This window comes from Euprymna scolopes, chromosome 21 (genome assembly GCF_053919585.1).
Source record: "Euprymna scolopes isolate OS-2025 chromosome 21, ASM5391958v1, whole genome shotgun sequence".
NCBI classification, from domain to species: domain Eukaryota; kingdom Metazoa; phylum Mollusca; class Cephalopoda; order Sepiida; family Sepiolidae; genus Euprymna; species Euprymna scolopes.
Genome location: NC_136502.1, coordinates 51,767,501 through 51,795,217, shown reverse-complemented (window position 1 = coordinate 51,795,217; position 27,717 = coordinate 51,767,501). Strand labels below are relative to the sequence as shown.

The following is a 27,717-nucleotide window of genomic DNA, read 5'->3' as shown; positions in this document are numbered from 1 at the left end:
TATTGTCAGACCCCCCCCCCATGTTATAGTTTTCTTTCTTTTTTTTAATGTCATTTTTGTGCTTGTTAAGGTAGAGGGGTTTCTTTTACTATACACATAGATACGAAAAACTTGTCAAAAAGCAAATATATAACAATTAAATGTTATCAAATGCAAGATAAGTATCTGTTCTACCTAACTGGATAAGTTTTTAGTGTTTTTTTTTTTTTTTTTATTTAATGTAAAATATTTATTAGGTTGGAAAAACATACAGTGTTTATCGATATATTTGAAAAAGACAAATGGCGGCTAGCTCGCTGTTGAATGCGTTAAGTTTGGGAAAATGAGTTCAAATTAAAAAATTATACAAAATACTGTTAGAAACCAACTCAATATATGTCAGCTTACGTCACGGTAACATATTGAGTGGGTTTCTAACAGTATTTTGTATAATTTTTTAATTTGAACTCATTTTCTAACACTTATAATCCAGGTAGAGTCGCCGGATCGACATTTTTAAATATGTCGGTTTAAGCAAAAACAATATTACGTACTTAATTTTCATGTCGAAAATAGTAACATATCTAAAAATTACGAAAATTCATCAAGTAGACATTTATTTATAGTTAAAAGTAATTTTTTACGGAAAATTGGGTAAAGTTGCATTTTTCTTAAACATTATAAAGTAGAGTGATAAGGGGAAATAACCCAGAACGAATCTAATAGATTGCTTGTTCATGGCTGCAATATTTGTTGTCTAGCGGTAGACGTTTTTCTTTTTTTGTTTTTACTCAATGATTTTTCGTCATTTTTGGATATATTAATATTTTCGGCAGCACGTGCAATCCTTCTCCACAGAAATACACCATTGCCCGGTATTCAACTTAGTCCGGCAGAGATTCTCCTTCACAGTCAATTGAGAGACAGCATCCCTACACACCCAGAACATTACCAGTTGCACACAGATTGGATTGTCAGTGCTGAACTGCGTGAAAAAGCATTCAATGATCTGCACCATCGAGTAGTGCAGGATGATAGCAATCAAAAAGAGTTTTGTTCACTTCCAGTTCGTACAAATGTCGTTGTCCAGGGTGCTGACAAGAAATGGTTCAAGGCCGGTACTATTGTCGAGGTTCTTCCATACAGACAATATCAGATTAAATTGTTCTCGTCAGGGAGAGTTACACTTCGGAACAGACGTTTCATTAAACCATGCACATTGTTGCCAACTGAATCACGTTCTCCTATTCCTTCTCCCTATGTACCATTAAGTCCTCCATTGAAAACGGAATCTGACGCTCATCAAAATCCTGTCACTCTACAGCAGCAGACTCCCTTTGCGGACAATCTGGTCGACAATTCAGTTACCAATAGTAGTAATGACATTGGATGTAGAAAACTTCCACGCGCACAAAAAAATCTTCTTCCTTTAAACCACCCTGGACTAAAAGAGTAGCTCTGTAAGGAAGGAGATGAACAATATATATGTCTTTTTGTTGTGAGGATGGAGATGAATGATATATACTTTGTCCTTTGTTTTCATTTGTATTTTATTTCCTTTATTGTCATTTGTACTTTATTTCCTTTGTTGTCATTTGTATTTTATTTCCTTTGTTGTCATTTGTACTTTATTTCCTTTGTTGTCATTTGTACTTTATTTCCTTTATTGTCATTTGTACTTTATTTCCTTTATTGTCATTTGTACTTTATTTCCTTTGTTGTCATTTGTACTTTATTTCCTTTATTGTCATTTGTACTTTATTTCCTTTATTGTCATTTGTATTTTATTTCCTTTATTGTCATTTGTACTTTATTTCCTTTATTGTCATTTGTACTTTATTTCCTTTATTGTCATTTGTACTTTATTTCCTTTATTGTCATTTGTACTTTATTTCCTTTATTGTCATTTGTATTTTATTTCCTTTATTGTCATTTGTACTTTATTTCCTTTGTTGTCATTTGTATTTTATTTCCTTTATTGTCATTTGTACTTTATTTCCTTTATTGTCATTTGTATTTTATTTCCTTTATTGTCATTTGTACTTTATTTCCTTTATTGTCATTTGTACTTTATTTCCTTTGTTGTCATTTGTATTTTATTTCCTTTATTATCATTTGTATTTTATTTCCTTTATTGTCATTTGTATTTTATTTCCTTTATTGTCATTTGTATTTTATTTCCTTTATTGTCATTTGTACTTTATTTCCTTTATTGTCATTTGTACTTTATTTCCTTTATTGTCATTTGTACTTTATTTCCTTTATTGTCATTTGTATTTTATTTCCTTTGTTGTCATTTGTACTTTATTTCCTTTATTGTCATTTGTACTTTATTTCCTTTATTGTCATTTGTATTTTATTTCCTTTATTGTCATTTGTACTTTATTTCCTTTGTTGTCATTTGTATTTTATTTCCTTTATTGTCATTTGTACTTTATTTCCTTTATTGTCATTTGTATTTTATTTCCTTTATTGTCATTTGTACTTTATTTCCTTTATTGTCATTTGTACTTTATTTCCTTTGTTGTCATTTGTATTTTATTTCCTTTATTGTCATTTGTATTTTATTTCCTTTATTGTCATTTGTATTTTATTTCCTTTATTGTCATTTGTATTTTATTTCCTTTATTGTCATTTGTAATTTTCTGTTATTGTTGTTTGTTCTTTTCTGTTTCAGCTCCCATAGCTGAGCAGCCTTTATGATCTTTGAAATAAACTGGTTTCCACCAATCCGGCTCTCTGTCCACATTTCTTCACGGAAAATTGGGTAAAGTTGCATTTTTCTTAAACATTATAAAGTAGAGTGATAAGGGGACATAACCTGGAACGAATATACTAGATTACTTTTTCATGGCTGCAATATTTGTTGTCTAGTGGTAGACTTTTTTCTTTTTTTTTGTTTTTACTCAATGATTTTTCGTCATTTTTGTATATATTAATATTTTCGACATGACAACTAAGTATGTAATATTATTTTTGCTTAAAATGGCATATTAAAAAATCGATCTGTCGACTCTATCTGAACAAGCATCTTCATTTTTACTAAAATTCCTTTTCTTTTCCATTTTCGATGATTTCTCAACCTGATATTTAATTGAGATATTTAAGTCGAGATATGAGTGTTTACATGCTATAAAAACTAAAAAAAAAAAAACGCTGGTGATTTGCCCAATTTTCTTAAGGAGAAATCGCGATTTTTTTCAGAATAATCAACAATAGCATCACCAAAATAGCCTGTCGAGTAAGAACAAAAAATAAAATGGTGGCCTCCTTACAGCCTCAATAATCGCTCAAAAATCAAAACCAAACACTGATAGAAACAATAAATGTCAACTATCGTGCGAAAATGTAATGTTCTACCAGTATTTTGTTTAATTTACAAGTTTTGGGCGATTATCGAAGCTCAACTATGACTCGAATGAGACCACTATTTGAGTTTTAACTCGGCACGTCTTACACAACCCTTATTTTTAACTAGAAAATTGTTTTTTTTTGTTTTTGTTTTTTAAATGAGTCAAAACACAAAACACTTATCAAGTACGTAGAAGAGTAAGTTAGCTTGCCTTTGGTAACATTTATTTGTTTCATATTGTTATTTTTTTCCTCCTGTTTTGTTTTGTTGCCTATTCTGGAAAATCACTGATAATCTCTTAATCTTAAGATAGTGTAACTCAGCATCCGTGCATAAAAGATAACATAAATCGAGGATTAAGTTATTTTTTGTTGAAGAACTTTTTGGCCCATCGTCCTCTCTTACATTCCTCTGATCTCTCTTACAACCAGGGTTGCAGATTTGAAAGAAGTCAGAAGTTTGGAAATGAGTTGATGTCAGACTTGTAAGGATACCTGGGGTAAGAGTTGAAGTGTGATTTCTTTTTAACCAGACTCACATTAATAAATATTGGGATACTTGAAAATAAACGAGTTGAGGTTCTTGGAGTCAGAATTTGGGGGATCCTAGAAATTCGAATGGGATGGGACATCTTCCGATTCTATAATATTGCTTATATTCTATTAAGTTCCTTGCGTCTCTAGAAGGTGCTGGTGCTGGACAGAGCGATGCTAGGAAGATTATGGGCTAAACATAGTGATCAAAAGCTCGGATAGAAATCAAGGTAAGACAAAGGATTAGAGAAAATCTACAGGCACTAGAGAGTTCCAGTTAGATAGAAATTTGAGTGGAATTAAAAGACCCGAGTTGAGAAATGGGATTGTATAAATGTGGTTGGTGATGAAAATGAAAACGCGACATCTCATACAATTTAGTCCACGAGTGGCGAACATGCGCAGCATACTGTGACTTGAATAGATGTTGCCACAAATCAAATATTCTCATTAGTCTAAGAAGACACAAATAAAGGATGAAATAAGTTTAATAGAAACGAAATTACAAATACGACATTAAGCTTATTAATATGCCTATTACAAACATTTTTTTTTAATAAAAAGAAAACCATTTTAAATTTAAAATGATTTTATCGTTTTACTCGGTAAAAATATAATCGATTTCCTGAAATATTTAATTTAAAAAAAAACAGTGAAAACAACGAATAGTAAACAAATAAATGTTACTAAAGGAAATAAAAGTTATTTTTCTACCTAGATAAGTTTTTTTAAGTATTTTAGTGTGTTTTTATTGCATTTTAATTATCCGTTAAAAATTTGATTGAGTTTCCTTTATTTTTCAAAATGACCAACGACCCATATCCCAAATTTTTTGAATGATACAATTAAAGAGGAACATATAGAATAAGAAACGTAATGGAGTTTGATTCTATATTAATAAACAACTTTTTTTGTCATTCTCGTTAGTAGCTTTAGTAGAAGAGAGAAACGGGTTAATAGGTTGAAGTGTGTGGTGTTTCTCACTGAGAACGCAAACGCCGAGTTTGTTTTAAGACTTTATTCAGCCGAGAGCCGACCGCAAGTATTTACATACTGTCCCTTGTTTTGCACCGCCCGTTTTTTCGGGTGTTCCCCCTGTTATCATCCCCTGTGTACCTACGTACATTACATCTCCCCCCAAAAAAGAAAGGTCCATTTATCATTGAAAAAGGTCAGGGTAGACTGCCCTTGTGACCCTTTTGTGGTCGAGGATTATTCTGCCTCAGTATGTGACCATTGAATTCCCCCCCCTTTTTTTTTAAGTTAAGAAAAAATAAAAGGTAATTGTTCAATCTTTAGTCAATCCGGACTAAAACGATTTGGTGGTCTTATTGTACGGCCCGATCGTCATGGCAGGGCTAGTGGGGTATGCTCACTCACTTCTCTATCTGGCTGCTCATAATCGGGCGAATTTTCATGTGTCAATGGAATCTGTGGATGTGTGTTATTTTCTGTTGCCATATCTGGAGGCATGTTTAGTTCCGTGAAAATGCATTCTGGATTGTTTTCACTTGGGGATTGAGGTGCTGGCTCAGTGATACAACGGTGAGACCTGATGTGATCCTGATGACGACGAACCAACCGGCCATCCTGCAATCTGATTAGAAAGGATAAAGGAGATATTCTTTCCAGAATGTGACCAGCCAACCACATGGATCCGGAACCAAAGTTCTGTGCAAATACTGCTTGGTCTTCATCAAATGAACGCATCTGGGCAGATTTGTCATGGTGAAACTTTTGATATTCTTGGTTGTTATATACAACACTTGAGGTGGCGGGCTTCATACGATCCAGATTGGTGCGCAATCTTCGCTTCATCAACAACTCTGCCGGGGTAGATCCCATTGTTGTGTGAGGCGTTGTCCGGTATGTCAGCAGAAAATGGGATATCTTTGTTTCCAGAGTTCCTCCCGACATTTTTTTAATACCGTTTTTAACCAGCCCAACTGAGCGTTCGGCTAGACCATTTGATGCCTGATGATGTGGACTGATAAATTTGTGTCTGATACCTTTCCGTTTCATGAACTCTGCAAATTCTGAACTGGTGAAGCATGGGCCATTATCACTGACAACAATGTGCAGGAGACCATGAGTAGCAAAACAGCGCCTCAACCTTTCAATTGTAATGGCTGAAGTAGCTGCACTTGTGGTATAGACATCAACCCATTTTGAGTGTGCATCCGTGATTACAAGCAGGTATTGGCCATTGTAATCAGTATAATCAACGTGAACCCGCTGCCAAAGTTCAGCTGGCCATTCCTAGGGGTGTAGTAGTGCCTTAGCAGGTAGGCTTCTGGAGCACTGACAAGGGTAACAGTTGTTCACCTTTTTTTCGATGTCAGCATCTATCCCGGGCCACCATACATAGGTCTGGGCAAGGGCCTTCATCTTGACTATGCCAGGATGGCATTGGTGAAGCTCGTCCAACACTCTCTGCCTGAGATGGTGGGGAATTACCACTCGTGAATCCCACAGCAGGCACCCCCTTTCAACACTTAGTTTGTTTTTACGAGCGTGAAATGGTAAATACGAAGCATCATGTGGGAGATTGCACCCTCCATGTTGTGTGGCTTGAACAACCTTAGAGAGGATGGGGTCCTTGCGTGTATGAGCACAAATGTCAGTCGAGTCAACGGTGGAATTGTCCAGGTGATCCATGAGATGTATAATACAGCCTGGTGTTGGGACATCTAACGCTTCCTGCAGGGGGAGATGACTCATTGCATCGCCAGTGACGATGTGTGAACCAGGCCTATATTCTATTGTGTAATCATAAGCACTCATCAACAGTGACCAACGTATTATTCTTGATGGCAGGGTGTCCAATGTTGGTTTTGTTGGGCTAAAGAGGCTGATAAGTGGCTTATGATCTGTAATGATATGGAATACACGTCCAAATAAGTAGTGATGAAACTTTTTTAACCCCAAAGATAATACTCAGTTCCTCCTTGTCCAACTGACTATAATTTTTCTCAGCCGGTTACATTGTTCTCGAAGCAAAAGCAACAGGTTTCTCTGAACCGTCGGCAAAGATGTGCGACAAAACAGCTCCGACAACATATTGACTGGCGTCACAGGTCAGTACCATTTCCTTCTTCGGGTCATAGTGAACCAGGACATTTGTGGTCTGCAATGCATCTTTGGCTCACTGAAAAGCTGTTAATTGGGGGTTGCCCCACGTCCTTTCTGCAGTAGATAATAGAGGGGGCCCAACTTATCTGCGACGTTGGCGACGTACCTAACGTAGAACTGGAATAAGCCCAAGAAAGCCTTAATTTTGATCACATTGCGTGGGGCTGGTGCATCCCGGATGGCACGGATCTTTTCTGCTGTAGGGTTAAGGCCTTCGGAGTCAATCCAATGACCTAAGTAGGTTACGGAGGGTGCCATGAACTTGCACTTGTCCAGACGAACGCGGAGACCCGATTCTGAGAGTTTCCCTAACACTCGGTCAAGGGTGCTCAAGTGTTCCGTGTCTGATGATCCTGTAATTAGTATGTTGTCCTGATAGCATATGACATGTGGTTCATTTGCCAAAAAATTGTCCATACAGCGTTGATAGATACCAGGAGCTGATTTTACTCCAAAACTGAGGCGGTTGAACCTGTAGAGACCCCGTGGTGTATTGATTGTAAGGTACTGCTTTGAGTCTTCCTCTAATGGAACCTGCAGGAACGCTGATCTCAAGTCAAGCTTGGTGAATTTCTTTCCCTGCACCAATTTTGCATACAAATCATCAATCCTGGGGATAGGGTACTGGTCGAGATTTGAACATTTGTTTATTGTAGTTTTATAGTCTCCACACAACCGTATTGTTTGGTCAGTTTTGACAACTGCTACTATAGGGGCAGCCTATTCTGAGTATTGTACTGGTTAGATAATACCCAGAGACTCTAGTCGGTCCAGCTCCTTGTCAACCTTTTCACGCAATGCAAAGGGCATGTGCCGAGCCTTGCAGAATATGCGCTTTGTTTTCGGGTCAACACTAAGTTTTGCTGTGAAACCCTTCCATGTGCCCAATTCATCCTTGAAAACATCGGGGTATTTTGCAATAATGTCTTCAACTGCAGGTGTAGCATTTACTGCTTTCAGCTGATGGATGCGTTTCCAGCTGAGTTGCACTACTCGTAACCAGTTTCTACCAAGAAGTGCAGGGCCAGAACCAGGAACAATCACTAATGGCAGACGAAACTGTCGGCCATCATAGTCTACCGACACTTGACACGTACCACATGGCGTGATACTTTCTCCCGTGTAGGTTGCTAGTTTCTGTGACATAGGCTTAAGTACTGGCTTATCAGGTTCACACCATAGTTTTTCATATGCATTGCGGCTGATCAATGAAAAGCAGCTCCTGTGTCAATCTCCATCTCGACATTGCGACCATTTATGCCCAGCAACACCATCAGGGGCTCGGTTTTGCTATTTGCTAGCAGGTTAAACAGCCTATGCACCGAGGCGCAGTCACTGCCTGTATCTTCGTCTACTGGTTCTTCACTGGTGACCTTGTGGGTTTTACGATTTCCAGCTCTGTCGTTGTACTTCCGGGTCAAACAGGCTGGCGAAATGTGACCGGTTTTGTGACAAAAATTAAACGTTGCCTCTTTGAAACGACAGGAGTCGGGGTAATGTTTTCCGTTACATTGGAAACATGGTCTTTGTTTTTGTCTCCGTAGTGGAGTAGGCCGTTCAACCTGGTTGACTTTCGTCTGTATTGTAAAATTGGACGTTGAACAGGCTGCCATGTCACTAAAATTCCTGTCTGCACTTTCCATGGCAAGAGCTATCTGTCGAGCATAAGGAAATGTTAGTTTCCTCTCGGAAAGCGGTCGCCGACGGATTCGGTCATCCATCAATCCAACGACGAGCAAATCTCTCAACATCTCTTCTATCGTATTTCCAAACTCACAAAACTGTGTAATTTTTTTTTAAATGAGCAATAAAATCCGAAATGGACTGACCTGGTTGTTGGCGACACATGTAAAAGTTGAATCGCTCAACAATTACGGACGGTGTTGGGTTGCAGTGCTCTTTTAACGAGAGCGAGAGTTCCTCATAACTTTTGTCTCTTAAGCTGTGCGGCGTAACGAGATCCTTCAGCAGAGAAAATGTTTCACCACCACAAACAGAAAGAAGGACGCCCTTTTTCTTTCCTGGATCTTGTATTCCATTAGCCTCGAAATAATACTCCAATCTTTCTGAGTATGTGTCCCAATCACCTCCACTCGGCGAGAATTCATCAATTTTACCATAAGACGTCATGTTTTTAAAATGCATGTGTGCAGGTAGAAATATGTCGCTATTTAATTTCTATTAAACGCGATGTTTTTTGGAGAAGAAGTTTAAATAACTTTCCCCTTTATGAGAAATGATCTCCTCCTCGTCGCCATGTGGTGTTTTTCACTGAGAGCGCAAACGCCGAGTTTATTTTAAAACTTTATTCAGCCGAAAGCCGACCGCAAGTATCTACATGCTGTCCCTTGTTTTGCACCGCCAGTTTTTTCGGGTGTTCCCCCTGTTATCGTCCCCTGTGTACCTACGTACATTACAAAGTGTTCTTCTGTAAAGATAGATTTAATATATCGCCGTCTTGTTGAGGAGAGAATAGTTTTGTTTATAGCTAGTAGTCCTCAGGACGAAGGAGGTTGGTTAAAGGAGAAAGAAAGGGAAAGATATTCAATGTGTTTACGTGTTGTCGTAGTAAGTGTGTGGGTGTCAGTGTATTGATGAGAGCAATTCTGTAGCATGATAAACAGTTTGTTTAGTACCCCACGTGGAAACAAATGTGAGTTGGAAGAGAGCCATTGTTAGTTTGTTGTACTCACGTTCGGCCTGGGGCTAAAGCCCTTGGCTAAGTTTGCTGCCAGATGAAGCAAGAGAGTAAGAGGAATAAGAGTTTCAGATTTCTCCTTTTATGTACTCGATCACGTGATTGAGAGCTGGCTTGTGATTGGACAAGCCAGAGAGAAAATCGACTTCAAATCTTGAGCCGTGAAAATTAGCTCCTGCCTGTGATTGTAGAGAATTTTGGCTGCTACAAACACCTACCAGCTAAGATGAGTAAATCAGTAGGCGAATGTCTACTGCCCAACCCCCAAAGCAGAAGGGGGGGTCTCTTTGCAAATGTAGATTTTTGTAGTTGCAACTAAATAGCATATGTGGGGATCAGCAATGACAAGTGAAAATATTAAAAATGGAAGGCGGCAGTTGAAATGTGCACACCTGAAAGAGAACATTGTTGACATTTGTGGTTGTTTGTTATGGTGTTGGTGAAGAAGAGCTCCTTTATTTCACTACAGGAGTTCTATCTTTTCACCACCAGCACTCTGATCCTTACTTGGCCCTAACTGAAATGAAAGGCTTGCGTCTGGAGAAATCACCCTGCCTTGACAAGTTTCTTAGTCTGACTTTTGTTCCTGACCTGAAATAGAAAACTAACATCAGATCTGTTGCCAATGTAGCTAGTAAAATGGTTGGATCATTCTATGACTCTCAACGTAATTCTCTACTTGTATACCAAATACATCTTACAATTGAGTATTGTTGCCATATTCAAGAAGGGGCTGCTAAAGTACCCTTAACTGTTTTAAGAGGATTGAAAACCAGCTTTAAAATCTAGTGAGCGAAGCCCTCTTCTCCACTTTATTTCCTCTTCCTCACAGAAAATATGTAGCGACTTTATTTTTACTCTGTTATTTTCATGGCAGATACTCAACTGAGCTTCTATTTATGCCCCCCCCCAGATCATTGTCAGCGAACATGTGTCAAGCTATGACAACTGCCAACAATTTTCACTTATCTATCTATAATTGTGGTTTCTGTTTTACAGGTCTTTGAACTGAGTCAGGTGTGAAATGGAGCCTGTTGAATGTCGAGCAGTGATCCGGTTTTTGAATTTGAAAAGACACACACCACAGGAAACTTTTAATGAGATGAAAGAAACTTATAATGATAATGCCTCATCATATGACCTTGTAAAACGCTGGCATCGTGAATTCAAACATGGTCGGAAGTCTGTGGAAACAGCTCCCAGACTTGGTTGCCCCCCTTATGCCATTGATGAGGCATCTGTCCGTCAAGTTGAGGCTGCCATTTTGGAAGATCGGCACATTACTATTCGCCAAATAGCCCAAGATGTCAAGATTAGTACAGGGTATGTAGAAACTATCATTCATGACCATTTGCATATGCATAAGGTGTCTGCCAGATGGATTCTAGGTTGCTCACACCATTCCAGAAGTGAGAACGCGTCGAGTGTTTGAGGATGAATTTGGAGATGTGCCAAGAAGACGAGTCAAAGTTTTTCAAAAGACTGATTACACAAGATGAAACCTGGGTCCATCACTATGATTCAGAGGCCAAAGCCCAGTCAATGCAGTGGAAGCACTTAGACTCACCACACCACCTCCAAAGGAGGCAAGGGTGCAGCCCTCCGCTGGTTAGGTCATGCTCACAGTTTTCTGGGACCAGGACAGAGTAGTTATGACAGATTTCCTGGCAAAAGGTACCACAATTACAGGAGCCTATTATGCTTCACCTTTGAGGAAATTAAGGGAAGCTATCAAAATCATGAGGCGGGGCAATATCAGCAAAGGTACCCTCCTTCTGTAGGACAACGCTCCGGTCAACAACTCGCATGTAGCCAGATCAGAAGCATGGGCGTGTGGTTATGAAATCCTCCACTATCCTCCCTACTCTCCTGATCTTGCACCCTCTGACTTTCACCTCTTCCCAGCCATGAAGTGGTTTTTGAAAGGAAAGTGTTTCCCAGATGATGCAGCCTTGATTTCTGAAGTCACATCGTGATTGGAGGAGCAACCTGAGGTGTTCTTCAAAAACGGTCTCCAGGGCTGCATCAAACGATGGGAGAAATGCATTACTCTGGGTGCGTCCTATGTTGAGAAAGACTAATAACTGTGCCAAGTTTCGTTGCTCTATTGCTATGGGAAGTGGGTCAGGGGCATTACTTATTGCACGCCCCTTGTACCATGGGGCTGCTTCACAGCTGACATAGCCATTTTCAAGTCTAACTAAATAAAGTTCATGTTGAGCCATTCTTTAAAATGTACAAACATTACCCAATTCTATCATTACTGATAATGATAGTGTTATCCCACTGGTCACTTAATCCCCACTCATTAACACTTAAAGTTGTTGAATGGATTTAGAAAGTTGAATTTATGTGTACCGTATTTGGAATGAACAAACAACTGACTACAAAAAATTAAATCCGATGCAGCATGAATTAAAGCAGCATTTATGATGGCACATTTTTAACATATGAGAAACTTGAATTAACACAAAGTCAAGTATCTGCAGACTGTCTTCTTGGTTCCTCCTCTTCTCTCTTCTCTCTCCCAACAATCGAGCACAGCATATAATAACAAAACTCTAAAGCACGTCTGACAGCACTGACTTCTGCCAACAGTCTGCTCCTCCTCTTAACAATACAGGCTTTTTATATCGCAAAATCGTTCACCTCTATTTGCATATTCTTCTAACTCACGTGATCACTACTCTATAAATAAGAGTCTTGACCGTTTCTTTTCTTTCTTTTTATTTATTTTCAGTGACCGACCCGCACGTGGTCTATCCAGGTAAGTCACGCATTTCTCCACACTCCCCCCTGATCTCATGATCACAAACAGGACATGCGGGCAATCGTCGTTGGCGGGTACTCCTTCGAAGAATCGGGGGCAGCACTTCCTCATTGCTGTTTTCTTCATTACCACCATCATTACTACCAGTCTGTTCCATTATCCCGTCTCGTGGTTCCATAGGCGGTGTCTCACAATCAGGGCAGGGGGGCAGTATCCGTCTTTGTCGAGTACTTCTCCGAAGAATCGGAGGCGTCATCTCCTCGGTGTGCTCCATCATCCCTTCTCGCGGGGTTTCGCAATCACGGGGGGTGGGCAGTATTCGTCTCTGTCGAGTATTTCGATGAGGCATTACTTCCTCGTGTCCATCGCTCTCCTCACTATTATCATCAGTATGTCCCATCATTCCCTCGTCTGGTTCTGTTGGTGGTGTTTCTATGCTCACCTGAAGGGGCAGTAAGTGATCAGGATCATCTCTGAACGGTGTGTGATCCTCCTCATCGTCCTCAGAATCAGAAGAGGTATAACAAGGGCGGATATCTTTTACGTGACGTGGTATGCCACCAATCAACATGGTCTGAGGACTTATGATTTCGTCTATTTTTCCCCGGAAAAATTTCGTAGTGCACCCAGCATTCGGGGGTTTTATCCAAACAAGGTCTCCCACCTGATATGGTGTATTGACAACACTCACCACTGATGGTATGGCATCAACTCCTTTCAAACGCTGTTCATATTGGTAAATCCCATTGGCTGGTGCAGTTGCTGGTGTTGCATTGTCCTTGGGTGTTATATTATACCAGTACACAGCTTCTGGAATAGAGCACTGCGTCCTGGCTGCAATTCTTTTGATGGTGCGGTGACACCGTTCTGCTATACCATTACCCTCGGGATAATATGCACACCGATAATGCATTTTAATCCCCCATTCGTGCACGAATTTCTGAAATTCTTGACATCGAAATGTGGCGGTATTATCAGTCAGAATTTCAATCGGGGCACCACGTTCAAAAAAGACGGCTCTCAACTGTTGTATAATGCTGGCTGCATCCTGTCGTGTCAACAGGTGCCATATTGTGAAACGCGTCGGGCCGCAATCCGTCATGGTCAAAAAATGTTTGTCCCCATAATGTGTTATGTCCATCCCTACTCGCTGCCAGTTGCCCTCCACCTCGAGCTTCCCTTTTTGCCATTGGGATGGTGCCGGATCAATTCTCTGACACTCTTCACACGAACGTATGGCTGCTTTCACTGATGCTTTTGTAGTTGCAGGGCATACTCTTCGGACAAAATATGCAGTCCTCTGAATTCCAGAATGTCCAATCTGCTGGTGTATCATACGGATCTGGTCAGGTGTTAATTGATCCGTTACAGTCGCGCATGTTTGTTGTTGAAGATCGGATCCCTGCCTCATTGCATCGATCCACCTCTTTGGTACTCGAGTCAAGCTATCAGCCAAATTCTGCATCGACGAGACCAACGTTATGTCTACCTGCAAGCTGTATTCGTCAACTAGACGCTTAATTATTGCTAGTCTCCTTCGTACTAGCATTTCACTTGCAGCTCTAGTCTTAACTCGAGCCTTTCCAGTCAAGGTGTCGGTTAACCAATGGTAAACACACAATGAGTCAGTGTGGAGATGCACAACATTAGTCTGCCATTGCAATGCGAGATTAAGACCTTTTAACGTGGCATCAAGTTCTGCCAAATTTATATGTTGGGCATCATTTTTCGGATGAAGCCAGCATGCATCTTCCACAACAACACCTAGTTGCTCCAACACGACACCTGTAGCCAACGAACTTGCGTTAACCCATGCATTTAGTTCGTTTCCAGACACTTGCCACTCACCCCGGGCAGGGTCATTCCTATGCACTCTGGACAACATTTCAGCCATCATTTGTTGGAGAGAATCATCATCCGCAACATCGTTTTGTTACTGTAGTCACTCGTCTTTTCACCACTCCTGTTGCCGATCGGAGCCATCCACAGACAGGTAGATGTCCTACCAATTTACCACAGATAGAAAACACAGTACGTCTTGTTAATACATTGGGTAACTTTGGAAGTGGGCTCCCTCGCTTCCATCGCAACATATTGCCCTCCTCCCAGACCTCGAGGCCTAGCACGGGCACTCCATCCTTTAGGCGCTTAGGGTCTTTGCTTATTAACCCAAACGCTTTCAGTTTTATTCGAACTGCATCTGCAGACATTATGTCCTCATTAACAAAGATGTCATCTATGTAGGCTGAAGCAGCTTTTGCTGTGGTCTCATCCTGCATCAAAACAGTTTTAATAATGGTTGTCATAATCAAGGGTGCTACGTTTAGGCCAAAACCCAAACGTGTCAAACAATATAGTTTTCCCTTGAGTAGTACTGTCTGAAACGGCCATAATGACTCATGGACACGTATCTGCAGGTAGGCCCTCTTTAGATCCAGAAGTGCTACATTGCTCCCTTTTTGACGCCACTCTCTCAGTTTAGCAGCGCACACATCTGCGTTTCCGGTAAACGCATCAACATGCCGATTCAACTCTCGGTAATCCATTACGGGACGAATTTTTTCTTTGGTAGGTTGTTCAACAGCCATGAGCGGAATTAATCCCTTGGGTGGTCCCAGACGTTCCTGTGGGTATGGTATTAACCAACCGTTGTCAATCCACATCTGAAGTTCTTCTTCATATGCGGCCCTATTCGTGGTAGAAACTGCATACTCTGGAATCGTGTTGCACAGCCGATCTGGTTCCTGGCCCATGGCCCATTTCCACTTTGCAGTCCACACCCTTTCGTTGTCATCAAATGTAGCACAGAAGTCCTTTTCTTCAATTGACATGGCTGCACAGACGTCTTTCCCTTCTGCAAGCCTGATACCTCTAGCTGCTGTGATTGTAACGCCTCCTAGTGCTTGTATTGCATCAATTCCAAGCAACATGTCGTAGCCAAGGGGTTTCTCCTGCATCACCAGAACGTCAACTTTAGCTGTGTCACCCTTCTCAGTACAGATTGTGACTGTCCCTTCACCACAACATACCCGTGATAAGCCATTGATGGTCATAACGCCGACTGGGTTCCTCCGCCACACCGGACAGCAATGGGCACTAACTATAGACCGGGAACACCCCGTGTCTATAAGTGCTGAACACTGCACATCATCAAATTTAACGCTAATGACAGGCAATCCTGTGTTTATTGGTTGGCAGGGGGCAAGGGTAGCGATAGTACCTTGCCCCCAACTTCGTTTCCCGAACAGTTGCGAGATATGTGCCCAAACTTATTGCAGCGATAGCATTGCACTGGTCTCTTTGATTGTGGATATACACCTCTCCTATCACTCCGGCACTCTTTAGCAAAATGATTGGCCTCCCCACATTTATAGCACACTGGGGTGGCATGCTTATTACTATCTGGAAGAGAGTCCACATTGCCTCCATGTCGAAAACGAGCTGCTGCTGCAATTAGTTCCTGTTCCTTACAGATGTTTCGAGCTCGGGCCAATAACTCATCAGTTGACAATTCATCGATTCTTGATAATGCCCGCAACAGTTTACTGACCTCCTCGGGTAGGCCTACCAAAAAAGCACAGCTTAATATTTTATCGTTGACCCCACCAAATGGTACAGATAATTTTCGCAGGTCGACTAGGTACACGTCGACTGTTTCCTTGGGTTGAAGTGTCCGGCTCGTGAACTGTTGCCACGCAACAAATGGATCTGTACCAAACGCTGTATACAGGCTCTGCTTGATTTCATCCCAGTCTGGTTCATCCCCGAGTTGTTGGTAGACTGCATAGGCCCCTCCGGTTAGCCTCAAAGGGATAACTGTGGCTGGTTCTTTAATTTTGCACAGTTTACAGATTTTCTCTGCCTTTTCAATCCATTCGACGACAGCCGGTCCAGTGGTAGATCCGTCAAACTCGGGTATTAAGCGAATGTCAAATCTGTCCATTGTTAGTCACCACACACCAAGCGCCAAAATAGCTTAAAATCAACACAAAGTCAAGTATCTGCAGACTGTCTTCTTGGTTCCTCCTCTTCTCTTTTCTCTCTCCAATAATCGAGCACAGCATATAATAACAAAACTCTAAAGCACGTCTGACAGCACTGACTTCTGCCAACAGTCTGCTCCTCCTCTTAACAACACAGGCTTTTTATATCGCAAAATCGTTCACCTCTATTTGCATATTCTTCTAACTCACGTGATCACTACTTTATAAATAAGAGTCTTGACCGTTTCTTTTCTTTCTTTTTATTTATTTTCGGGGTACCGACCCGCACGTGGTCTATCCAGGTAAGTCACGCATTTCTCCACAATGTGTTGCCTCTGTGCGAAGCCATAGACGTGCATTCTTTTCTTTTTTTCACACACGCGTTTACAAAGAAAAATTTTATATGATAATTTTTTTATATATTTTATCAGCACGTGTGTCGGCACATTGCATTGGTGTTTTTTTTTTGCCACATGTTGCACGCTTTTGTTATTCTCACAGTATTCTACGGTTGTTTATGTAGTTTAAAAGTCTATTTTGTTTTTAGTTATTGTTGTGGACCTGTAAGGGTTCAGAAAAAAGACACATCTCCGTATTTAGTGTAAGCAAAATATATTGAAAAGAAAACAAATTACAATTAAAGAGAATGGTTATACGTCAGTTCAACTGCCAAGTGTTCATTAATTTTGCATAATTCCGAGACCTATTCTTTCTTGGAATAATAATAAGTAGAATAGTTTATTATTATCCGTAAGGTTGGCACCAAAGAACTCCCTCTAAAAAAGTTAACTTTGCATGCTTGCCAGTATCGTTTTTTTCTTAGAGTTAATCACAATAAGATCTGGTGATTTTCATTTTTTTAGTATCGCTCGTTGCAATATTTTTGATGTAATGAGAGTATGATCACTGAAAGTAAGAAGAGTCTACTTATGGACACTGGCAATAGAAACTGATGAATCAAATTGAGCCATGTTCTGCTAGCAATCAATCGGAAACCAGAATTACTCTATAAAAATATAGAATCTTTTAGCATTCCCGCGCATATTTTTTTCATGTCAACACGAAAAAAAACTTTTGCTCTTTGCCTGCAAAATTATAAAATCCATGACCTGTACAAAACAGCTACCCACTGCAAATTCTTACTCCTCAAGACATGTACAGAATAGCTACCCATCGGAAATTTTCTGAAATTAAACATGGCTTTCAATTCAAGTTCTGAGGCTGTTTGGAGTATATCTAGATCAAAGGTGACATACATTGTGTCCATTATTACCTCTTCTTTCTGTGGCGTACTGTTAGTGTTACCTAACAGCCATTTCCTAATTTGACTAAGATGCCATTTAAGTGAGTATTAGGACCTTCGGATCATGTAGGCCATATCTCCAATCCTTTACAATTAGATTTAAGATCTGCGTTTCATTGATAATATTATCCATTAGTTTTTGAATAGCATCTCAATTCCGTTTTGGAAGTTTATCAGTAAATATGGCATTTCTATTTCGGCAAGCAAGGAAATAGGAATATTAGCAGCTGATATGGTTGGACACACTTCATATTTGCACAGTCTACCTGCAGCCCGAGCATACATTCGTTTTGCCTTTTTCTTAAAGTTTCAACCTCTTATTGTTTTCATTTAAAAATAACTTCCGTCTGATGCTTCTCCATTTGTAAAGATTTATTTTCTGTTCACTCTTAAATGGTATTTATAATAAGTAGAATATTTCATTATTATCTGTAAAGTGAGCACCACAACGGGTATAAAGTTGTATTTGCTTATGTTCGACTAGTTGCATGCTAAGAATTTGCTTTGCAGAACGCCAGAGATAGAATATTCTAGGATACAAATGAACATGTAGATAAACCATGAATTAAGAAGTATTTTTCAACCTTTATTTAGTTGCATCGAATTGAAAGTAGTTGAATGATTTTGTAGTAGTTTTGAATGTAATCATCAAAGAGGAAAGCGCCCCCGTGTGTGTGTGTGTGTGTCATGTGGTCATGCAACTTACCTTCGGATGGGATCTGAGAGAAAGTGAAATTAAAGATGGCAGCCATGGATTTATAATGTGTAGCCTTGTGGAATCTCACGAGATCTCATCTTCCACTGCACATCTATGCAAATGGAATGGGGTCAGTTTTCTGATAAAATGTCTGTTGGCATGTGCTGGAAGTTGAGAGAGAAAGTTGTCAGTAATGAATTCTAGCTGGACTTTTGCGTATTGTATTTGGTTTATTTTCTTTTGCTGTTTACCAGCCCATCTAACGTCAAGCTATTTTGGCATCATAAAAAGGAGGGCAACGCAGTCACCAAAGACTGGGATGATGAAACGTCCGACGATCTCTTGGTTTGCATGGTGAAGGAGACCGTCGCAAGTGTAAAGCAGGATGACCCGGCCAAAGGAGACTGGTGCATGCAGGGAGACAAACCGAATGTGTGGGTGGATGTGAGCTCTCTGGCAATTGGTGTGCTGTTGGAGAAGAATGGTGCTGCGATTGAGGATGCTTGCTGGTTGTGACTGGCGAGTGACGTTGCTCATGCGGTGGTAAAAGGTATCAACCTGGCACTCCAGTGGAAAGTCAGGAAATTACGCATACCCACAGATTCACTATGCGTGTACTACTGGATATCAGACACACTGACTGGCAAGACTACGGTGCGCACTAAGGCAGCCTGCGAGATGCTGATCAGACGGAGTTGGAGACCGTAAAAAAGCTGGTAACAGAGTACAACCTGTCTGTGGATGCGGTACGGGTCACTTCAAATTGCAACCTTGCTGATAGGCTCACTCGGGTGCCACAGAGATGGTATGGCACCATGAAGAAGAAAGCCGAGCCATTACCATTATGTGCTGCCTCTGTTGAGGTGGCGGATGAAATCAGGAAGATACACCACCTCAGTGGCCACCCCGGAGTGAGACAGACATGTTATTTTGTGCAGTTGTCCAATCTGTCGATGTCCAAAAGTGCAGTGAAAGCGGTAGTCAGGAAATGCCAAACATGCCAGTCAATCCGGCCAGATGGCTGAAAGGTCAGCTGGGAGTAAGCATGTCTTGGAGCCGACCGGGTATGAACATAACCCACTATGGCAGCCAGCCCTTCCTCACCTTGATCGATTGTGGACCGACAAGGTTTGCAATCTGGTGCCTGTTAATAAGATAGGATTCCTCGAGTGTAATCCGTAAATTGGAGTCCATATTTTATGAAAGGGGGCCGCCTGAAGAGATCCTCACAGACAATGACATGGCCTTCTGCAATGAGGAGTTCAGACGTTTCGTAGATGAGTGGGGGATCCAGCTCAGACACAGATGTGCGTATGTACCAAGTGGCAATGGCATAGCAAGGCAGTGCCATGAAAGAGTGAAGAGGATCACAGCAAGAAAACAATGCAGGATCACAGAGGCGATCTATAGATATAATGTAACTCCAAAGGATGGCATGACTGCTGCAAGTGCACCCACCAATGTGATCCATTGCTATCGAGTGCGCATCAAGGGCATTGACGCCCGTCTGCCTAATCGGCAGGAAACTCGAGGGCTGTATGAGTAAGGGGACACTGTTTGGGATGAAGCCTCCCAATAATCGATGCACCAGCAGTTTTCAAAGAGGGCGAGTCACTGGCATCATCAGTGAGCAAGCCGTGCTAGTCAATGGTACTCCATGCCATGTGAAAGATATCCGGCCTGCCCTGAATACGAACCAGTTGGCGAGTAGCAGTGACGGTGAATCATCCAATGATGACCTGTGGATCCAACCTATTCCCCGTGATGGTACAACTGTGAACTCCAACACTGATGGCGATAGTTCCAGCACCCCTTCTGAGAGCTCCGACAAAGATGAAGAAGTCTAGCCTGATGGTATTACTGTACACTCTAATGCTGATGCAAATGGTTCTGACACATCTTCTGAGAGCTCCAATGAAGATGAAGTAGTCCAGCCAATCCCCCTTCATAGGAGTGCCCGCAACAAACGACCGTGTCCACCATGTCAAATGTGTGATCTGGAGACCAAGAGGGGAGTGTAGAGTTGAATGTAATAATCAAAGAGGAAAGTGCCCCCATGTGTGTGTGTGTGTGTGTGTGTGTGTGTGTCGTGCGGTCATACAACTCACCTTCGGATGGGATCTGAGAGAAAGAGAAATTAAAGATGGCAGCCATGGAGTAATAAGGTGTAGTCTTGTGGAATCTCACGAAATCTCATCTTCCACTGCACATGTATGCAAATGGAATGGGGGTTAGTTTTCTGATAAAATGTCTGTTGGCAGAGGCAGTGGGCAGAGACGTGCTGGAAGTTGAGAGAGAAAGTTGTCAGTGACGAATTCTAGCTGGACTTTTGCGCATTGTATTTGGTTTATTTTGTTTTGCTGTTTACCAGCCCATTTAACATCAATATTCTCCCTCTCATTATGTGTATTTGGTTTGTCAAAGGGCAATCTTCGTTTCCAAAAAGGCTAAGCTTAAGTGTGATAGACACACGTGTGTTTGCCTCAGCAAGAAAAGAAAAAGAGAAAATATTTTGTTTATGGTTATATATCCCATGTGCCCACATTCGAAGTGAATATTTTTGCATATTTATTGATTGAGAGAAGCTGCTGATTTAAGCTTTTATCCAATCAAGATTAAAAATAAAAATACAATATTCACTGTTAAGTATTGAAATTAGCAGCCACTCTTAGCACTTTAAATGCATGTATTTAGTTAGTAAGCTTTTTAGAGAGTAATCTCCCCTTATATATTTCACATTCCTAACCACCATAGCATCTTGGTATATAACCTCAGGCATTATAATATGTTTGTGATGTTCTCTCTTTTTATTAGTCAGTATTATTTGCTTTCACACTATAAAAAATTACTAGCGGGCTACCCGGCGTTGCCCTGGTGTGGTGGGCGTGTGTGTGTGTGGAGGGGGTAAAACAAAACAAAATGGAAAATAAAGAATAAACGAACGTAATAATCCTGTTTAAATATTACAACAAAAAAACACAAACATGATGCAAAATAAAGGATAAGTGAACAATACTAAAACTTTTTTTTTAATTCAGAAAAACAAAACAAAAACAAAAAACAGCGAACGTGATGGAAAAATTTAAAAAAAAACGAGAGGAAATATGGCATAAATAACTCTGTTTCAATATTAAAACTTTAAAAATCAAAAAATAAATCTGACATGTCGGTTCGAACGTGCACATTTCAGATAATGACGCTGCTACTATAACGACTAGTCTATGACCGCGTAAGTGCAATGTAGGTCATTTTTATTTTATACTTAAACTAATTCAATAAAGAACGTTTTTCGTGCATGCATGTTTAGCTAACTTGTTATGAAAGAAAGATTTTTTCCTTCCTCTCCCTGTAGAAAAGTGCCCAGTTGAGGCTAAAGGAATTAATGTTTTTAGCCAATTTTTCGGTATTTGTTGTCCAAAAATGATACCGATCTCGTGAAAATCTGTCGCCTCTGTTGAAAGTTTTTGCGAGACATACATACATACATACATACATTTAAACAGACAGGTGAGATTTATATTATTGATTAAAGCATTAATCGCTATGGGCCAAATTACATTGATATATATAAGCTATTGCAATATCACCAACTTTTCGATTCTTCATAGTACTTAGATTTAAATTTTTCATTTTCAGAAAATTTTAAGAGATAGGTATTCTTTATCTCGTTTGCTCTGAATAAATGTATTTTTTTTTCATAATTATGTGTTAGTTGTTTTGCTGTTAGGTAGCTTATTTGTTTTCTTTTCTAATATGTACTTGCATTGTCTTGTAATGCTAAATAGTTCATAAGCGTAATCTCCTGTGATGCACCAATTCCAACGATACTCAGTACATTTTTGTAGAATTATTTTTACCTCAAAATATGCCTGTAATGAAAAAGCTTTGATATGGAGTGAACTTTAAATAAGCTTTATTTTACTAAGAACAGACCCGGGGAACGAGACCTGTTACTTCAAGGAAAGGAAGAGAAAAGAAGGAAAAACTCAAGGGAAGTAACTCACTTCCGGAGAGTAGAAACGGAAGTTAAAAGTTAGAGAGTTCTTTTCTGTCAGCACAATGCCATTCATATTAATTTTCCAACAGATAACAATGCTTCGTCGGCAATCAATACAATTAAAATTTTTCCATTGTTTTGACAATTGTCAACAGTAGCTTCACTTGAAAAACTGTAATTTCTAAACTAATATTCCGATTATGTTCAAATGTTGACATGTGCCATTTAATGATTAGTACTTTATGAAAATCATATTGATTTTTATAAAGTATATATTATAATATTTTATATTAGTGGAGCCAGATATTGAGTTACTGTATTTCTATTAAATGGCCCCTGAAACAGGGGAAACTGCAAAATCTCATTCACTTATTGAATAAAACAAAGCTAATCTCACGTATAGAGATGTAAGCTCTACAATACTTGAAAATTCAACTCATATTTTCTGAAAGTATTTCTATGAAACTTGATACTCCAAAATAAAAATGTAAAAAAGTTCTCTTTTGTGTCAGGAGGCAAGGCACAAGATCAAACAGGATTTCGAAAAAAAAAAAAGCGTACTAGATTAAGTGCACTTTACTCTACAAAAATACCTAAGCAGCCCTGTCGGCATTCCCCTGTGGAATATAACTCAGGCAATCAGCAATAGCCTCTTCTCAGAGCGATGAACTAACTCCTTCTCAGAGAGAAGGTAAAGCCTGGGGTAGTGAAACTCCTGCAACTGAACAGAACTATACCTCATGCTGGTAGAAGCAAGGCCATACCAAATAATTTAATTGTATTTCCTCGCAAAAAAAAATGATTGAGATAAAAGAAGTTTAGTCGTTTTTTTTAATAATAAAAACAGATCTTAATGCCAAAGTATTAATAAAAAGTTATTCACAGTGATACTAGGGAAAATGGATTAGGCTGTTGGCTATATAAAGGTTTTTAGTTAAAAACTTTCGTTTGTTTCTGTTCTCTCAATTGTGTAATGAGTATCGAATAGCGAAACCAGAGGTTTAAACCTATTTTATACCAAATTATTAAAATGTTTTTTTTTCTTTTTATTTACAGATATCTGTCGCAGTAGTGAGAACAGGATTATCGTTTATAGCTAATATTTGAAGTGTATTCCAATCATATAAGAAGACTCAAGGAAAAACATTTAGGTGAGAAGGAATTATTGACTCTAACAGAAATTCTCACACCAAAATATAAGTGATATTTTCAAGCATTGTGGAACTTACATCTTAACAAGTGAAATTAGTTTTGTTTTACTCAGTAATTGCACAAGGTTTTTGCATATTCCCGAAAACGTAGCTATAACAGTAACAGATTTTTTAATAAGTCTCTTAAGAGAAATAACCTATATGATTTGTATAAAGTACTAAGCTTCAAATGATATGTATCATTCGAACTTTGCTTCATCAGAAACAATATCATTAATAATTTAAATGTCTTAATACAGACATAGATGATGCCGAATGCTCTAGTTGCCTTAATTCATCAAAACATCGAAGAAGGCCACTGGATAATGGGTTGTAGATTTACTAGTATACGTTTTAGTACAGGTGAATGTGTGCAGTTACAATGACTTAACCCGTGGGTAAAACAAGTACACAGGATGTATTGTAGACTGATCTGACACCAAGGTGAGATTTAACAGATGAGATCAGAGTAACATATTTTTAAGGAGTCTTTTAGGAGAACTAGAAGCACATCACCCCATAGCTGGCTTCTACAACGTTTGCGAGTTAGTGCTGAATAACATGGTAAAAATTGTATAAAACTCCTCAGTCAACAACTGTTTATTACAGAGATGCAAATCTAACATTCGTATCAAATAATCCTTAGTAGTGACGTATGGAACACATATTGTTTTCATGTATCATCTTTTCCAAAACAGAACAACAGAAAACATGAGAATAAACATTGAAGACAGATTGATTTTTTGACAAATGTCTCAGTCAGAATTGTCCTAAAACCTCAGTTTTTATAATCTTCATCTATAACATGGTAATAGATGATCATCTTTTTTTTAATGTTTTAACCATGATTCATTTGATGCAAACGTCTACAGAAACGTAGCTCTATATCTGCCAAAAATGTAGATAATAGTTTTTGGAAATTTCAAATTTTTAAATACACCACCAGACAGAAGCATTATTGTGGGACATATTTTTTACGTTTGTTTCTGAATTTTTTGACAATGATTATTCATATTATTTGGATACTTTAGGCTAGCATCCTAATTTTGAGTGCTATTTTCACAACGTTTAAGTTAGTGTAACCTCTGATCTTGTTCAAGTGTATTTTATCGAACTTGAAAATCCAAATAGGAACACATGCTGGTTAATATCCCCAGTGAACCAAGTATAAGAGAGATGAAAACAATTGCACTTAAAGAGACGGTCATAATTTTTCAACGATCTTTTGGTTGAGTATGTCTGAGATAGCAGGTGAATTACTGGCATCTGACAGGATGCCTCATCCAAATCTGAAAGAAAACTATAAGAAAATTAAAAAGAAAACAAATGGAAAATCTTATCTCTGTGGATTGTGTGGATCATCGTTTTCACGAAATTCAAATTTGAAAATACATCAGAAAATACACACAGGAGAGAAACCTTTTCCGTGTGAAATATGTGGTTGGTCATTTACACAGAGTGTCACATTAAAAATGCACTTACGAACACACACTGGTGAAAAACCATATTCTTGCAAAACGTGTGGATCTGCATTTTCACAAAGTATTTCATTGAAAATCCACATGCGGACACACTCTGGTGAGAAACCCTTCTCGTGTGAAGTGTGTTGCGCTTCATTCTCAGAGAATTCCTATCTGAAAAAACATATGCGAACTCACACTGGAGATAAGCCTTATTCTTGTCACATGTGTAGATTAGCATTTTCAGATTGTAGCGCATTGAGAAGACATACACAAACACACACCGGAGAGAAACCCTATTTTTGCAAAGTGTGCGGCTCATCATTTACACAGAGCACCTGCTTGAAAAAACACATGCGCACACACACTGGCGATAAACCATATTCATGTAAAATGTGCGGGTCTTCCTTTTCACAAAATATAAGTTTGAAAAGACATCAGCGAATACATACTGGAGATAAACCTTATTCATGTGAAGTGTGTCACTTATCATTTTCTGATAGTAGGTCTTTGAAAAAGCACATGAAAACACACGTTGCTGACAAGAGAAATAGTGAGGCATCATCATGAATACCTGTCTCAACAAAACTCAATCATAACACTTGCTGAAAACTTTAAGGAAGTCATACTGAAGAATACTGTTGAGGTCTCTGACGAACCAGCAACCAATAAAGAAATAAATGAGATACACAAAGAGATACAGACGAGAAAATAAGAATGAAAACAAGATAAGAGAGCAGGGAAGATGGTATAACCTCACTCTAATTGCACAAGTGACAGACTTTTATTCGATGAGTAAAGACTTATTATATATGGACAACATCAAGGCTTACTCACAACTGAAGTAAAAATGTGTAATGTAACCCAACCCATCGCAACCTCAACTGCCAAGTAAACAAAGAATCGAATTCAATTCACTGTTTTTGTTGTACAATGACATTTGTTTCCTCTTGCAATGCATAACTTAACATTACAACTGTGATGTCTCTCACGTGATTGTCTTCTCAAATATAATACATGTCCCCAGATTTGGGGTCATTGGGATGCTCTGTTGGAGATAGTATAACTTTGTGTAGTTTTTGTATCCTTAAATACCCAAAAAATTTCACCTGACACATTTTGAATTTGGATTCCGATCCATCAAAGAAAAGACAATGGCTGGGCACATAATCTGTTAAGTGATAAGACATTATGTTGAACAAAGATGTCGGCAGTAAATCAAATCGGTGAAGAATCAATGCAGTCACGATTTCGAGTGTTAAGTAATGTCTAGTAACAAAGATGGCGGTGAAGAATCAATGTAGTACCGATCTTGAGTGTTAAGTAATTCCTAGTAATAAAGATGACGGCAAAGAATCAATGCAGTCCTGATCTTAAGTCGTTTCGATACAGAGGCCGGCAGCGAACTGATTAAATCCAAAATTCTACATTTTTAATAACTTTGGAAGCTTCTGATTGGTTGGTTATTATAACTGTGGTTATAAAAACGATCGTCGAAATCATTGGTGTCATACCCTCATTAGTCAAAAACATTTTAACAACAACTAGAATTCAATTCGCCTCTTTTGTTGTTCAATGACATTTGTTTCCCCCTGCAATGCATAGCTTCACATTATTGCTGTGACGTCTCTCACATGATTATATTCTCAAACATTATCCACGTTCCTAACGTGATCGTCTTCTTGAATTTTCTCTCCTTTTTATGGTCTTATTTTTTCTTACCATGATGCTATTTTGCTCATGGCTCTGAATTTGCATATAACCACCTGTGCTATATTCAAATAGCTGGCTAACAAACAAAGCCAGTGTAAGGTTTATTGAGAGCTAGACGCACCTAATGTTGTAATGTTGGATCTCATTGATCCCTGTCACAGCAAAGTATTACATACCTCCACTGGAAGATCTGTGAAACGATGCAGTTTGACAGATCATACAATATCTGGGAAGATAAACCTTCACTGATAAGTGTACTCTATGACAAAGACATACAAACATGAAAATACATCACAGACATAGCCTTCAAAGCTAACATTGTCTATGTGGAAAAGGTCTGCTGCAATAAAAAGGACTATGGCCGCAATAGAGTTGAACATAAAAAAGATAATGAAATACAAGGATTACAATAATGCGTTAAAAAAATAAACCGGTTGTGATAAAAGAAAATTAAAAAAAAAACATAAGAAATTCTTAGAACAAAATCCCACTAGATTGTGAAGTTCATCATCATTTCAGAGATTTTTGTCATTGGCCATTTATCCCTGTCTGTCATTTGAAACAGCAGATTCCATAATCAATCCCTTAACGGATTTTAACAAAGAAAAAACAGAAAAAGCAGAGGAATAATTGGCTTGCATTTGAAACGAAACTGAGTTAAGGGCAAATTTAATAATTCAGGTTTAAAAAACATTGTGATTTTTTCTATAGAATAAATTGAGATATATTTTATTGCTTTTAACTATCATATTTAGTAGAAAGGTGCTTCAGTGCAGTTGAACTGTTTCTTTCTAAGCAAAGTAACAGCATCAAGATTACAGAATATGCGTACCTAAAATTTCTTCTTAGTGAATTGCAGCATGGCATGGAGAAAAACTAAGTTTCGTACACGAAGTAAATTCACTCATTC

General features: G+C 39.1%; 1 protein-coding gene across 2 annotated transcripts in view; it reads left to right on the top strand.

Moving 5' to 3' along the window:
• The window catches only part of LOC145242309 (uncharacterized), a 27,964-nt gene extending 247 nt beyond the window's left edge, over positions 1–27,717 (top strand). The window contains exons 2-4 of one of the 2 annotated variants that reach the window (XM_080105316.1): positions 2,657–2,746; positions 3,763–3,830; positions 23,501–27,717. In XM_080105316.1, coding sequence (XP_079961442.1) covers positions 24,870–25,664 — 795 coding nt within the window. In that variant the 5' untranslated portion in view covers positions 2,657–2,746; positions 3,763–3,830; positions 23,501–24,869 and the 3' untranslated portion in view covers positions 25,665–27,717. The remainder of the gene's footprint in view (positions 1–2,656; positions 2,747–3,762; positions 3,831–23,500) is intronic. The other variant, XM_080105315.1, reaches the window with a different exon arrangement.